The 14,183-nt window shown below is 47.3% G+C and overlaps 1 protein-coding gene and 3 pseudogenes across 1 annotated transcript; 2 read left to right on the forward strand and 2 right to left on the reverse strand.

Moving 5' to 3' along the window:
- Positions 1 to 6: 6 nt before the first annotated feature.
- LOC113564873 lies at positions 7 to 1,403 on the forward strand (annotated as a pseudogene).
- A 1,608-nt stretch (positions 1,404 to 3,011) lies between these two features.
- On the forward strand, positions 3,012 to 5,081 carry LOC6598822 (nuclear pore complex protein Nup88). The gene has a single exon (XM_002023898.2). It carries the CDS (start codon positions 3,012 to 3,014, stop codon positions 5,028 to 5,030), a length of 2,019 nt encoding a protein of 672 aa, XP_002023934.2. The 3' UTR covers positions 5,031 to 5,081.
- A 708-nt stretch (positions 5,082 to 5,789) lies between these two features.
- Positions 5,790 to 7,254, reverse strand: LOC6598823 (annotated as a pseudogene).
- Positions 7,255 to 8,023: 769 nt separating this feature from the next.
- LOC6598824 lies at positions 8,024 to 12,842 on the reverse strand (annotated as a pseudogene).
- Positions 12,843 to 14,183: the final 1,341 nt, after the last annotated feature.

Below are 14,183 nucleotides of genomic sequence, written 5' to 3' on the forward strand. Positions count from 1 at the left end.
AAGGTGTTGCTCAGTTTTCTGCCCATTTTCAACAAGAGACGCGCAGCTACTCAGCCAGCTGGACGCATTGCCAGGCGGCGGTGAGAAGGATTTGATTCCGCTACTGCGAGCTTGACCTTGGGCATTGCAACTCGTGAGTAGAGTAGTAAAGTGCCGGTGAAGATAGACATTCCCCTTCTTACATATACTTATATTGTATTCAAGTACAGAAACCACAATGGGTGGCGATGTGAAAAGTGAGGAGAACTTCAAGAGCAACTCCCTTATGGAGCGCTATCAATGGTGAGTCCGGGGCGGTCGGGGATATGCTGCTATGCATTAACATTTCTAGAAACCATGACAGATATGTGCTTCTCGCCATGGCTGAACAGTCGTTGGCTCGCCAACTGTCGGGAAAGGAGGCCAACTATTATCGAGCCAAGACGGAGATCCGGGCGTTTATAAGGAAGGTGCGAATAATGGGGAAAATTTCAGTAAATACCATAACTTGAATCGTCATTTCAGCTAATTCAAAAAAAGATTGTCTGAGGACACGGAGACTCCATCAAGTCAAAGGATAAGAACATTTTCCTCAACCTGGCAACAGACCTACTAAGGCGCGGTGTGTTCGACTGGAAAAATGTTGAGGACGAGTCCAATGTAATTGTGTTTGCGCTTTTTGAGACGACCGCCAATACTGTATATTATGTCCTTATGCTGCTGGCCATGTTTCCACAGTACCAGGAAGAGGGCGTTTGAGGAAATCAAAAGTCTCTTTCCCAATAGCGGTGACTTTGAGGTCAATTATGAAGACACCCAGCAAATGGTGTACCTGGATCTTGGTTCTAAATGAGTCAATGCGAGTTATACCGCCCGTTCCAGTTTGTATCGCGGCAACGTCGCAGGATTTAACACGGACGAATGGCATTGTGGTTCCCAAAGGAGTGCAGATCGCCATCAACATGTTCCACATGCACCGAAGCAAGAAGATATGGGGACCCGAGGCTGAATCCTTCAATCCCGACAATTTCTTGCCTCACAATACTCGGGACAAGCACCCATACGCCTTTATACCCTTCACAAAGGGTATTCGGAATTGCATTGGTAAGATTTTGGCAGACAGTACCTTTCGCAATTAATGTTTATCAATGATATTCGTTTGGTTTTAGGCTGGAGATATGCTCTGATATCAGCCAAAGTCACATTGGCCAAACTGTTGAGAAACTATAGGTTTAAGACCAGCTTTAAGTTTGAAGATCTTTATTATGTTGAAGATATAACCATGAAACTTAAAGCAGTTCCAAAATTGGAAATCCAAAAAAGAATGTGAACAGTCTGCCAATATTGGAATATGTAAGGTTAAAGCAATGTGAAATTAATATAAGCTAATAAAAAAGGCGGCATGCCCCAAAAGCTAAAGTCAAAGCATGGTACAAAGCTCGAAAAATTTAATATAATCTATCATCTAAAAACCAGAAAAAGGGCATTAATTTATTTAATTTCACCAGTTACACAAAAACTGCACACGGGTTTTGAAAGAGAAAATAATGAACCTTATTAATTAATTAATTATAAAATTAGCAGGGTATAAAGCAGTCCTCTTCCGTTCTGATCCCGACACAATTAAAACATTTTCGTTATAATTTTTAGCTTGCATCTTATGAGTTTTACAGTTGGATTCCTCCTGGAAAACCCTGACCTAGTGAACTATCTAGCGAAATCTGTATATTTTTGAATTCAATGACCGATTTTATGATCTTTTTTTGTATATTTTGTCGGTATAAAAAATACTTACGGTATTTTTAATACTTTTCGGTATTTTTTTGAGGTCAATATAAACGATATATCGGTATATATTGGTATATTTTGTCAATTTCATTAATCTATTAAATTTCATTTTCACCGTTATATAGAAATTCAATAAAAGCAAGTGTTAAAATTAAGCCAGATAAGTAGAAAATTGATTCATCAATCGTATAAAATTATGTGGGCAGGCCTGAGGGTTCTATATAGCTAGTAACGTTCGACGGAATATCAAAACAAGGAATATGTATATTAGAAGTTCAATTCGGAAGTATATTTACGGTATATTTAAAAAATGAGGCAGTATATTTCGGTATATATTTAGTGTCAGACCGTATATCATGTCAACCATATTTTGTCAATTTCATCAATCTATTAAATTGCATTTTCAACGTTATATAGAAATTCAATAAAAGCAAGTGTTAAAATTAAGCCAGATAAGTAGAAAATTGATTCATCAATCGTATAAAATTATGTGGGCAGGCCTGAGGGTTCTATATAGCTAGTAATATTCGATGGAATATCAAAAACAAGGGATATGTATATTAGAAGTTGAGTTCGGCAGTATATTTACGGTATATTTTAAAAATGAGGCAGTATATTTCGGTATATTTTTAGTGTCAGACCGTATATCATGTCAGCCATATTTTGTCAATTTCATTAATCTATTAAATTGCATTTTCAACGTTATATAGAAATTCAATAAAAGCAAGTGTTAAAATTAAGCCAGATAAGTAGAAAATTGATTCATCAATCGTATAAAATTATGTGGGCATGCGTGAGGGTTCTATATAGCTAGTAATTTTCGACGGAATATCAAAAACAAGGGATATGTATATTAGAAGTTGAGTTCGGCAGTATATTTACGGTATATTTAAAAAATGAGGCAGTATATTTCGGTATATATTTAGTGTCAGACCGTATATCATGTCAACCATATTTTGTCAATTTCATCAATCTATTAAATTGCATTTTCAACGTTATATAGAAATTCAATAAAAGCAAGTGTTAAAATTAAGCCAGATAAGTAGAAAATTGATTCATCAATCGTATAAAATTATGTGGGCAGGCCTGAGGGTTCTATATAGCTAGTAATATTCGATGGAATATCAAAAACAAGGGATATGTATATTAGAAGTTGAGTTCGGCAGTATATTTACGGTATATTTTAAAAATGAGGCAGTATATTTCGGTATATATTTAGTGTCAGACCGTATATCATGTCAACCATGTCGCTAGATTGTTTTGAATTAAGTAAAACTAAATTATTTGAAAAAATATGCAATGGCCTGTCCATTGTGCAGAAAACACAAAATCTGTTGGACTGCAGCGACGATTTGCTATTTGCATGGGATGCGAACGAGTGCTGCTTGCTTGTAATGAATTGGCGGTCACCGCTGACAGTGGCGGAGCAGGATGCCAAAGTGAATTATCAGACGCTCGTACCTTCGATCCCGATAATTCTGGACGTAGATCGTGTTACAGTATCAAATGAGTGCTCCTTGGTGGCGCTTAGTGGACCATGTGGTGTTTGCATTTTGGAGCTACCCCGCCGCTGGGGTCTAGATGGCTACTTCATGGATGGAAAGAAACAAATCACATGTCGCACATACTGTCTGGATTCTCTTTTGTTCCAGAACAACAACCATCTGGAGGTGCGACAAGTGCGCTGGCATCCAAACTCAGTATCGGACTCGACTCTCCTGGTGCTGCTGAACAACAACACTATCCGAATGTACAATCACTCGAAGCTGCGACACGTGTGGCAAGTTGGTCCTCTTACCATGAAAAATGGAGCCAATACTTCGCTTACGGACTTCGGGGAAGTGGCCGTTGACTTTGATATTGCTCCAGCTAAAAAGTCGCGATGTGCGGCCAACGAGACGACTCTTAACCAACGGAACAAAACGCTGGGAGGGAAACCCGCAAAGCAGGAAAAGATTGAATGGCCTATTGTTGTGCTGCGAGAGAATGGAAACATCTACATTGTGCTTACTAGCCTGGACTCGGATATTACCCGTCTCCAGGGACCCATAACCATAACACCTCAGAAAATGGATAACTACGGGCTAGAGTCTTGCTCGATCATGATCATTCCTTCGCTGCCTCCCACTATAGTCATTGCCGAGTCGAATGGAAAGCTCCACCATGCACTCCTAATGGATGCCGAGGCCGCCGAGCATTCCTTCAACGAAGTAGATGACTTTATTCTCATAGAGCCCGCTGAGTTTGTCATACATGTCCTTGAAACGGTCGAGCTCGAGTTGGGTCTTTCTGGCGCATCAAATACTGGACCAAAGGACACGTACAGCTGTCCCATATACTTGAAAAAAGATATTATCAACGAGCTGCGCTACTTTGCCTATCACAATGCTGGTTTACACGTAGTCACTGTCAACTTCATCTCTGAACTGCAGCGCTATCTGGACAGTGAGTCGGAGGAGGATAGACTGGAATTGGCGGCATCATCCAAGGCCGAGTACATCCTGTGCACAAAAATTGACTCCGCCGAGCAAATCAATGCTGTCTGCGGCATTGCCCAACTACAACTGCCAGCTGGTGTGGTGCTTCTGTTAGGCAACCGTGCAGTGATCAGCCTAAAGCTGGTCATCGATGCCCAGCTGTTGGTTGCCCCCAGTGACAAGAAGCATCGAGCCTGCGATGTGGATCAGCAAGAGTCTGGACCTTCATTCCTTGACAAAATTAAAACTTTATTGCAGCGCAATGTCAACCAACCTATTCTCGCCAACAAGATGTCCTCGGCGTCCCCTCACGAGGGATACGAACTACTAAACCAGGCCATTGAAGTGTTGCGCGAACAGTACCTCAAGCGCCACGTCCTCGTCCGTGCCGAGTTTGCGAAGCATATCAATCAAATCATACTGAAAAAGGAGCAACAACTGCGCGAAATCCAGGACCTGGAGCATGAGCGTGAGATAATAAGCGAGGGGGCCCACAAGCTGGCCGAGCGTTTTGAGGAAATCAGCGACAACCAGGAATTGCTGGTGCGCAAGTGCCACAGTCTGATGCAAAAAGCCAACAACGCTCTGCCCAACAGTGTCGTGGCCGAGCGCGAGTTTTCCCAAGAGGTAGAACGAATTCACAAAACCACAAAGAGTATGGCTGCCGAACTGGATAAAGCTAAGAAGACGTTGAACAAACAGCGCTATCACATCGCCAACAGCCAGGAAGAACTGAAGAAAGATGTCTACAAGTTGCCAGAGAAAACAGCACCGCACCATAACTGAAATCCTGACCCAACTGGCTGGAGAGATTGAACGGCAAATAACCGATGCAAAGCGTATAAAACAAGATTGTTGGCGTATAAGTTAGTTCAGCTCATTTTTGATAACACATTTATGTGATTTTGTAGAGGAACTGAACGTATTAATTATAAATAACATACTGTTCGAATAATTTGTGCTACATTGTGTTCTAGTTCTAAGCACTGATATCCCTGCCCATTTATTAATGAGTAGCGTCTGAATAGATACATTCATTGGCTGGAATGTAGACATGACTCGCACTTCGATCGCCTTCCCTCGAAAGCAAACGTAATGAAAATCATTTGCAAGGCTAATGTTTTTTTACTTTGCGCCTTTCCATTTCTTTTGCGTTTCAGTTGGGCATTCATCTATCGGGCTTCAGTCAGAAACGAACTTTAGCAGAGAATACTTCGAATCGATCGAATCGGTGCTGTCCGAGAAGCAGAAATGACATCGACCTTACTGTCAACCCTTTCCAACATCTACACGGGGATGTTTAACTTCGTCAAGTCTCGATTTTCCCTTCCTGATTGAGGCTGCCATGGTGACTCTCTGCTTCGCCTCCATAGTAGGCAGATACGGCATACATGATATAGAAACTGAACAACGAAGCATCGCATACCACCAGGGAATCATACTCGCACATACACTATATGTACATACATGTGTAAATGTAAATCGAACGAACTTTATATTTAGATGTGTGTTTGTGGAATATGTGAATACAAACTAAATTGCTTAAACCTAAACCTTGGGCTTCTCAATTAAGTGTATGTAGAAGGCTGGATTCTTCACTTGGCTCATCTCCTTGAAGTCCTCCGTACAGCTGGTGCTTGGCCTCTGGCCGAGAAGATCTCACTGAGGATCTCCTGGAAGCGCTTCAGCTCGTGGGGATAGTAGGAGAGGCGGAACTCGCTGGTCAGCTTGTTGCCAGCGATCAGGTAAATCCATGGACACCAGAGATGGCTTACCGCAGTAGAACAGGACGGAGGTTTTGATGTCCGCCGTGTGGCTCGTCTGCAAGTCATTCGGAAAGGCGATTTAAATTAATAGAATTCAACGTCTGCCTATCAGTTGTCAGGGTATGGGACTGATAATGAAGTCGCGAATGATGATGTATTAATGGGAGATGAATGAGCGATGAAATTGATTTTGATTCCACGTAATATAACACAAATAAGATCAGCAGACATCGTAATCAATGAAACTATTGAGGATGACGAACAATTTTTCTCTGTTTTCAAATGAATGTGTCATTTAATAGTTTTTAATTGGCACTATGATGATCTGGCAGATCTGTGCTGGTTTTTGAACTCACGTTATAGTAGATGCCTTGGCGGGAGTGGATCCTGTCTCCAAGATGTTGTCGTAGTTGCGATGATCGATCAGCAGGACACCGCCTGGCTTAAGGCACTTCTCAAAGTTGCCGATCGCCTGCTTGTGCTCACGCTGATCCCCAAAGCCGTCCATCAAGTGGGCAAAGGAGTTGCCCAGGCAGATGACGGCGTCGAAGCCATCCTTTATTTGGTCCTGGATGTCGTCGTACAGTGTCAGCCAGTTTGGCCTCTTCGATAACTGCAAATGGTTTTGGGAAGGGTCAGTCAGAAACCAGGCCAAGCAGGGAATAATAATAAAGCAGTCCCAGACATACCCCAGTTTTCAAAGGCGGCTTCCTTGCGGCGGTTCCAGCGCTCCTTGAGAGCGTATTTCAGCTATTTGTCGGAGGCATCGACGGACACCACCTCGAAGCCCTCTCTCCACCAACATTAGCGAGTCCACACTGGGCGAATGGTAAAGAAAAGTAAGCTAAAGATAGGAATGGGGATGGGCATGGCTGTGCAGTCCACTTACCCGGTACCACAGGCCACGTCCAGGACACGCTCTGCATCCCTTCTGCCGCAGCATATCGATCAGGAAGTTCTTGTAGTTGTCCGTACGCGAGTTCTTGTCTCCGATGAAGATCTCCCATACCTTGGCCGCCTTGCCATCGGCATACTGATCCACTACTCCTTCGGCGGAAATACCATCCGAGCGGGCAAACGAAAACACTATCGGCGGGAGGTGGTCATCTCTGGCGGTCAGCACTGGTCGGCAGATCTCAATGAAAATAAATTTCGTCTCGTCCGCACTCTCCACGTAAGCTACCGCTCTGGATAGCCGAGGGAAGGGCCTGCCAATAGCCTGCCGCCAACAGCTGGCATGTCATCTAAGCGTCGACGTTGGCACCAGCACCCTCGTACTCATCCGTAATCTAATCACTCCTCGACCCGCTTTGACGTGTGGCAATTGAGAGGCAAAGCTTCGGCTCGTCTCACATCTGTTCGATCCCAAACGTGCCTGTTTGCGGGCTTTCGCTTCTGGCTGTTTGAACCCTGACCCTGACCCTCCGGTTCTGATAAGCAGTCTCTGACCATATCCCGTGGTCAAAATAGAATGACGAAGCATAATACCTCGACAAGTAATATTTACAGTGATGACTCTACAGCCAGAGTTATCTCAATCTCTGTGTTTCTCCCCACTGGGACATAATAGTGAATGGATGTGGTGGTTTCGCCAAACGGGCTTTCCCTGTAAGTGTTTATGCATAGATCGACGGAAATAGTATATATAAAATAGTTTTTATTTTCAATATATTCTTAGAAATCTTTATAAATATTGCACTGCGTTGATTAAGTGGGACTCACGTCCCCTTCGGATGGTCTTTATATTGCACATCGATATTCTACGATTTAGATCTTACAGATAAATTCACACTTGATGTTCTATAGTAGGAACTTAAGGCTAGAAATAGATTACGTTTCGCAAGATAATTAAACGATGCTTCGGCGATGCGAGTAATTGTCTTGGGAAACATAAGCCGTATGCTGGAGTACGAGTATATGTTTAAGCAGATCGAGTATTAGTATGTATGTTATGTGTATGTTTTATGTGTATGCTTATGTGCTATGTACAATGTACATCATAATTACCCGGGTTCGAGAGTATTAGATTCAACATCTATGGCAAATACCCCAACGAGTCCTCGAGAGAGGCGCTCACAGCCCGCATCGACTGGTAGCTTGCCCATGCGGCTCCGGCTGACGTTGCTCCGGATGGAGGCCCGCCTTCTCAATGGCCTTGATATTGATCAGCAGATTGTCGGCGCTGCACGCCTTCTGCGCAGCTCCCACGCTACCAGGTCCCAGGGGCATGGCCATGGAAAGACCATTGGCACCCACCCGGTCCGTGCTAAAGGATTCGCGCGCCCGGTAAGACGACTTCCGGGAGGAGGCATATGAACGGCAACTGCCGTTGGCGGTCCGCATCGCTTTCTGGATCTGCATGGGCGGGCACAGGCTCTTGATGTCCGTCGTCTGGCTCAGCTTCATGTCCGCAAAGACGGCAGCTGCCTCTACGCTCTTCTTCACGCTCAGCGCCTCGTGCGGCTGGACGGGCTTGCTGTTGCCGCTGATGCTGAAGAGCTCGTAGTCCAGGCCCAGCTTCTCGGAGGGCTTACCCTTCCGAGCCACCCCCCCACCCGGCCTGGGAGCCTTGCGCTGCTGGGAAAGGGAGTCCTCGCTGATCGCTGCCGCTGCCAAGGCCCGCTGCCGGCGATGGGTGCGCTTGCAGTAGCACTTGCTGGCGCTGATGCAGCTGTCGGAGTCGCACGAGGTGGTCGTCTCCGAGCGGGAGTTTGCCGAGTCGTGCTCCAGAGTGCTGGCCGGCTCCTCTTCGACCATGGAGCAGTAGCACTTGTCATCCGACTTGCACGAGATCAGCGAGTGGCGGTTGCTGGCTACTGTTCCGGCATTGACCACAGGGTTGACTGTCCCCGAGGGCTTCCTCGAGTTGGCCATGGCCATAGTGCGCTCGTTCTTCTGCCGCAGCTTGTGGTTCAGGTGCTCTGTGCGGAGGCTGCAGTAGCAGCGATCGGCCCGAGGCGCAGGTGCAAGACTCGGAGTCGTAGCTGCACTCGGAGCAGGAGACGTATCTGCACAATGAATGGGAGTATTAGGGAAAACATGGGACAGAATTTTCCCCTTAGAACCTACCCGCTGCTGCTGTTCCTGTTGAGCCCCTGCAAGGCGTGCTCATTCCGCACCACGGATACATCTGAGCCACTGGTGGCTGCCCGATTCCGTTGATGCTGCTGCTGTTGCTGGACGTGGCTGATGGGGGGTCCGATAATGATGGGGGCACTAATCTTGCGCTTGCCCTGGCTGTCGAGGGTGGCCGCCTCCTTGGGTCGTGGGCTCGACTTCTCCAACTTGGCGCGGCACGAGCGAAACTGTCCAGCTGGAACATTTTCTTCAAGCTCTTTGTGCCGAAGAAGCTGCTCTTCGACTTCTTCTGCGGATGGATGAGATTACATTTGCATTTAATTTTTCCACGCAATCCTATAGACATCGTCTTTCCGCTCACCTGTGACCCATTGACGCTGGCCTTGCGCTTCTGCTTTTTCTTCTTCTGGCGGCGCATGATATTCTTGGAGCGCTGAAAGAGCTCGTCCTGGGTAAGAGTGACGGCCAGCTTGAGCAGGAACTCCTTGTAGATGGGCTTTAGGTCGTTGAACGACATGCCGTCGGCATCGATAATGGCATATAGAATGTCGTCCAGGGAGTGGAGGTTCTCGTGCAGACGAAATTCATTGAACAGCTCGCTGAAACCAAGTGGGGAACTAGAAGCACAATTCAAACGATGCCAATCAACCAAACCAAACCTTCTCACCCAAAATGCAATCAATCTACCACCAGCACCCAGGCCAGGAGAGCACTCCACAGTCCAGCTGCGTGGCCTTCCTGGCCCCAAGAGCTTGGTGATAATACTCACCCTCCTCCACCACCGCCGCCCAACTTGCCCGAGTGACGGCGTGCCGCTCTCGACTTGTAGCGGGTCAGACCTCCGGTGTTCAGGAAGCTGCCGGATCTTGGTATGGCCACGCGCGTCAGAATGTCCCCGCTGGCCGCCTCGCCCGCCGCCACCGCCTGAACCAACAGCCCCCACCAGATCCGCACCCTTGTAGGCGCCACTGGATGCTCCGGCTGCCACTGGCTTTTTGCTGTGATGGCCATGCTGGTGCAGGCGGTTCACGTGTCCGTTGCTGCAGATAATGCTGCCATTGCGCGAAGGGCTTCCTTTGTATCCGGAACCGGGCACCGTTGTGGGCACTGGAGGGGCGCGCTTGGACTTGTGGGACTTGCGCTTGCGCTCCTCCGTGGACGTTTCCACCTCTGCGGCCTCGTTGATGACGTTACTGTTGGAGCTGAGCGAGCTGCTGGAGACCCTCTTCTTGCGGACGGAGCGGGAAGGCGTGCCGGATACTCCGGTGCCCGCGCGAAAGGAACTGCGTCGCCCACTGGCACTGGGCGTGATCTGGGAGCGGGACAGGTAGTTGGAGCTGGTCATGGCCGAGCTGCTGGCGATGCTGATGCAGCTGACTCCGTTCTGCTGGCGCGGCGTCCGGCGTTTCGTGCTGCGGTGCGAGCTGGTGCTGACGTGGGCCATCAGGCTCTGGTAGAGGGTGGCCGCTATCACGATGGCGTCCTCGGTGCTCTTGCAGATGAAGCCGTGGCACTCGAGGATCTTGGGGGAGCTGGCGGAACGCATGACAACCGCAAAGATCGGTGCATGGACGTGTATGCTGTGCTCCACAGCCAATTGCTCACTTGAACTGGGGATTACAGGATTGGAGTTTGATTACGGTCCTGGCTTCGAGCTTCAATGCCATCTGAGACTCACCTTAGAGGCTGAAACAGGGCAGTCTTGTCTATATTTTCGGGATCGGTGATCAGTGGCAAGAAGGCTGCTCCGCCATCGTCGGCGGAGATAACAAACTTCACCGCCGACCACACGGCAATGTTGTGAAATGGAGTAATGTGGGCCTCACTCTCGTCCGGGCCGCTGCCTCCTTTTGGGATTGGCACAGAGCTGATCTTCACCCGCAATCCTGTGGCACAAATGTCCAACGATCCCGAGCTGAGCCTCTGCAGGATATACCATAGCCCCATTTGAGATTCCAGAATGCCTTTTTGCTTGAACCATTTACTCACCTTCTTGGTAACCTCACTGAGGTACAGTTGCCTCAGGGGCTCCTGCAGTCCCTGGAGACTCGTCACCTTGTCTTTTAGCGGCAGGGAGCCCAGGCAGGTGACATCGAAGCTGCTGGTGGCGTCCTTGGCCACGTCCGTGAAGAGCTGCTCGATCTGGGCCTGCACACTGTTGCTGATCCGCTGCACATCCTTCTTGGCCGCCTCGGCCAGCACCTTGGCCGACTCGCTGGACTCCTGCAGAAAGCTGCTCTTGGCCCCCGAGGTGCTGGCCAACTCACTACGCCCATACATGATGATGGAGCGCGTGCGATGCGATCCCCGGGATCGTCGAGGCGGCTGCTTCGCATTGATCTACGTAATGGGCGGGCGGGATAACAAATTATCAGAATTGGATCATAGAAACAGGTTTAAAGTTGCTATAGAAAGTTCTTGCTGGAGGGGTCTCTAATGATCCACACAATGTAAAGCTTCATCTATTTAAAATAGTTTAAATTGTTGCATTTAATGGCCACCATCAGCATTTTTAATGGTTATTTGCAAGCCAACAACACTTTCGGGGCCTCCACTCTCTGCTGTGTGACAAAACGGTTACATTTTTGTGAAAGTTTGACTGATTAACGCAAACTAACCATAGATTAGCATATTAGACTCGGACTTAGTGATTGGAGACTGTCTGCTTGTGTGTGAACTCGTAGAGTTGGCATTCGATGGGCCACATCCTGGTGGCGCCATCGCCATCGCCATCCCATCCACACAGACAATGGTCCAGGGAGCTCTAGTGGAGATGTACTGGCAATGGCCCAGGTCCAGGTCCAGGTCCAGGTCCAATGGCCCCCCTGCCGCCTGCCGAATGCAGCTTAAGGTGTTCCCAATACCAGATTCTGTTTACCGCTAACTGACACAAAATCGGAAATGGTCATTTCCATAGAACGTCGCAGCGTCGGCAGCCGAGAGTTTTGAATGGGAATGAAGATGAGTGGAGTGGAGTGGAGTGGAGTGGAGAATGCTGGCCTCTGGAGAAGACTCGTGGTTTTCTTTTTCAATCAATTAAGCAGTTCGCTCCGCGAATGTGTGTCAGCGGTGGAATATTTAAGCAAGTAGAGCAAGTGCCGATCCGATCCGATGTGACCAAAGACTCAAATTATTCTATTTTTCCAATCTCCCTCTGTCGTTCTTTTGCCCCTCTCTTTCTACACAGCTTTTGGTTGCAGCTCTTTTCTCTCACAGACAATATCGTTTTTAATTTTTCTGAACTAACTGTGCTTTTTGTTGCTTATGGAAATGCAAAACGGTAAAAGAAACATTCATTGGTCTTCCCAAATCGGTCTCTCGCTATTTCTGTATCTGTATCTGTGTCTCGTTTATGTATCTGTATCTCGCTTCTGTGGTTTCGAGAACGAAAGTGTTAAGCTCGAAAAGAAATTAATATGTGGATATGATATCGACAGCGAAGCTAATGAGTGGACACACCTACTGGAAATCCATCAGATATGATTGATATTTTTGATCTTAATTAATTTTCACCCCATCTAATGGGGACTCACCTGGAATCGTCAAACATTAGATCGATCTTCAGTTTGTATATCGAATTTCGACTGACACTCGAATTGTTTTCGAGCTGGTCGCCGTCCAAGAGCCGAAAGCCGGAAGAGTTGCTGTTGCTGTTGCTGTTGCTGCTGCCGGTCGCTGGTTTGCCCCGCGCCCGCACGGAACTCATTTTGGGTATGGCCACTGCGGATTGGGAGTCCACTTTGCAGGTGACCATCCTCAATGTCTGCCCGTGGATTAACACTTGCGGAATGCACTGGCAGTTGCAAATCTTTATCTCACTATCTCACTATTTTACTGTTTTTGCCTTGGGATTTGTTTGTAGCGTTAAATTTCTGCTCAAATTAGCGATAAAATGCAATTCAATTATGCCCAATCCAATGAACGCTAATTTTTAACATGTTAGCGAAACAATCGCCCGCTGCTGCTGCTGCTGCTGTTTGCACGAGACTTGGTATCACACTTTGCATAGGGCTAACACACTGGCCATTTGCATTTTCATTTCCATTTCCATTTGCTGCGATTCAGATGGAGATGCGGACGCGTCTCGGAAATGTTGCATGCCGCGCTCGGATGTGGCGATCATCATTCACTCGTGCTGGCTCATTAATTAGCTGCAAGCAAAACCAAATACCGACAAATTGTACATACGTATGGGTAATATTTGTTTTTGGGGCGGATTACAATTAGATTAAGCCACAGGTACAGGCCATAGCCGGGGTCTCTCCATGAGGAACAATGTATTGCAAAATCATTATTAAACCACTTTTATGCTGATTGTTTCTTTTTCTCTTGCCACTTTTGGGGCTGTTTCGGCTGATAAATTGCCCCATGAAATGCAATTGTTGTATCGGAAAATGTTAGTTATGCTCAACACACACACACACAGTCACAGCGGGGCAGGCGGCGGCCCCAGATACGTACGAGCCACAAGGCGAGCGCGCGTTAATTCGGCTGCATCTATGAGATACTTTCACTGTGGAGATATTTTGCGGGTAATTAGCAAATGCCGCTCGGAGCACAAGGCACACACACACTCTCACGAACTAAACGTAATCACAATCATATCATATAGCCACACATTTGGAAAAGCCATTTACTTGTGCCTTATTGAACTCCAATTCCACTGCACCACGGCCCAAATTTGGCCAACTCCAACTCCAATGCACTTCACTGTCTTTGGGCTTGTGGCTTTGGCTCTAAGTTTGTATAATCCAAAATGCTGTAATTCGGTTTTGGATCTCGAAACCGGGCATCTGAGTTCGTTGAATGCCACAGAGCGACTGGCCGCACGGAGCCGCTGCTGAAATGTCGATGCGCGTCAAAAGCACAACCGAAGCCCGACGAGCGCTGGCTTACGACTGACTTCAGGCGTCCGAAGAAAGAAAGAAATGGCCAAATGGCCCAGGCCAGGCCAGGCCGGTCCGGTCCGGGCCCATACGAGTAACAATATCATCTCTGGCGTAAGTGGGTAGCGCAGCACAATGAGAATGCCTGTCCGATCCCGCTCCCCGTCCTCCCATATGTATCTCTGTCTGACTTTGTATCTGTTTTGGCT

The sequence above is a fragment of the Drosophila persimilis genome, unplaced genomic scaffold (genome assembly GCF_003286085.1).
Source record: "Drosophila persimilis strain 14011-0111.01,24,50 unplaced genomic scaffold, DperRS2 tig00000325-arrow-arrow-pilon, whole genome shotgun sequence".
Lineage (NCBI taxonomy): Eukaryota > Metazoa > Arthropoda > Insecta > Diptera > Drosophilidae > Drosophila > Drosophila persimilis.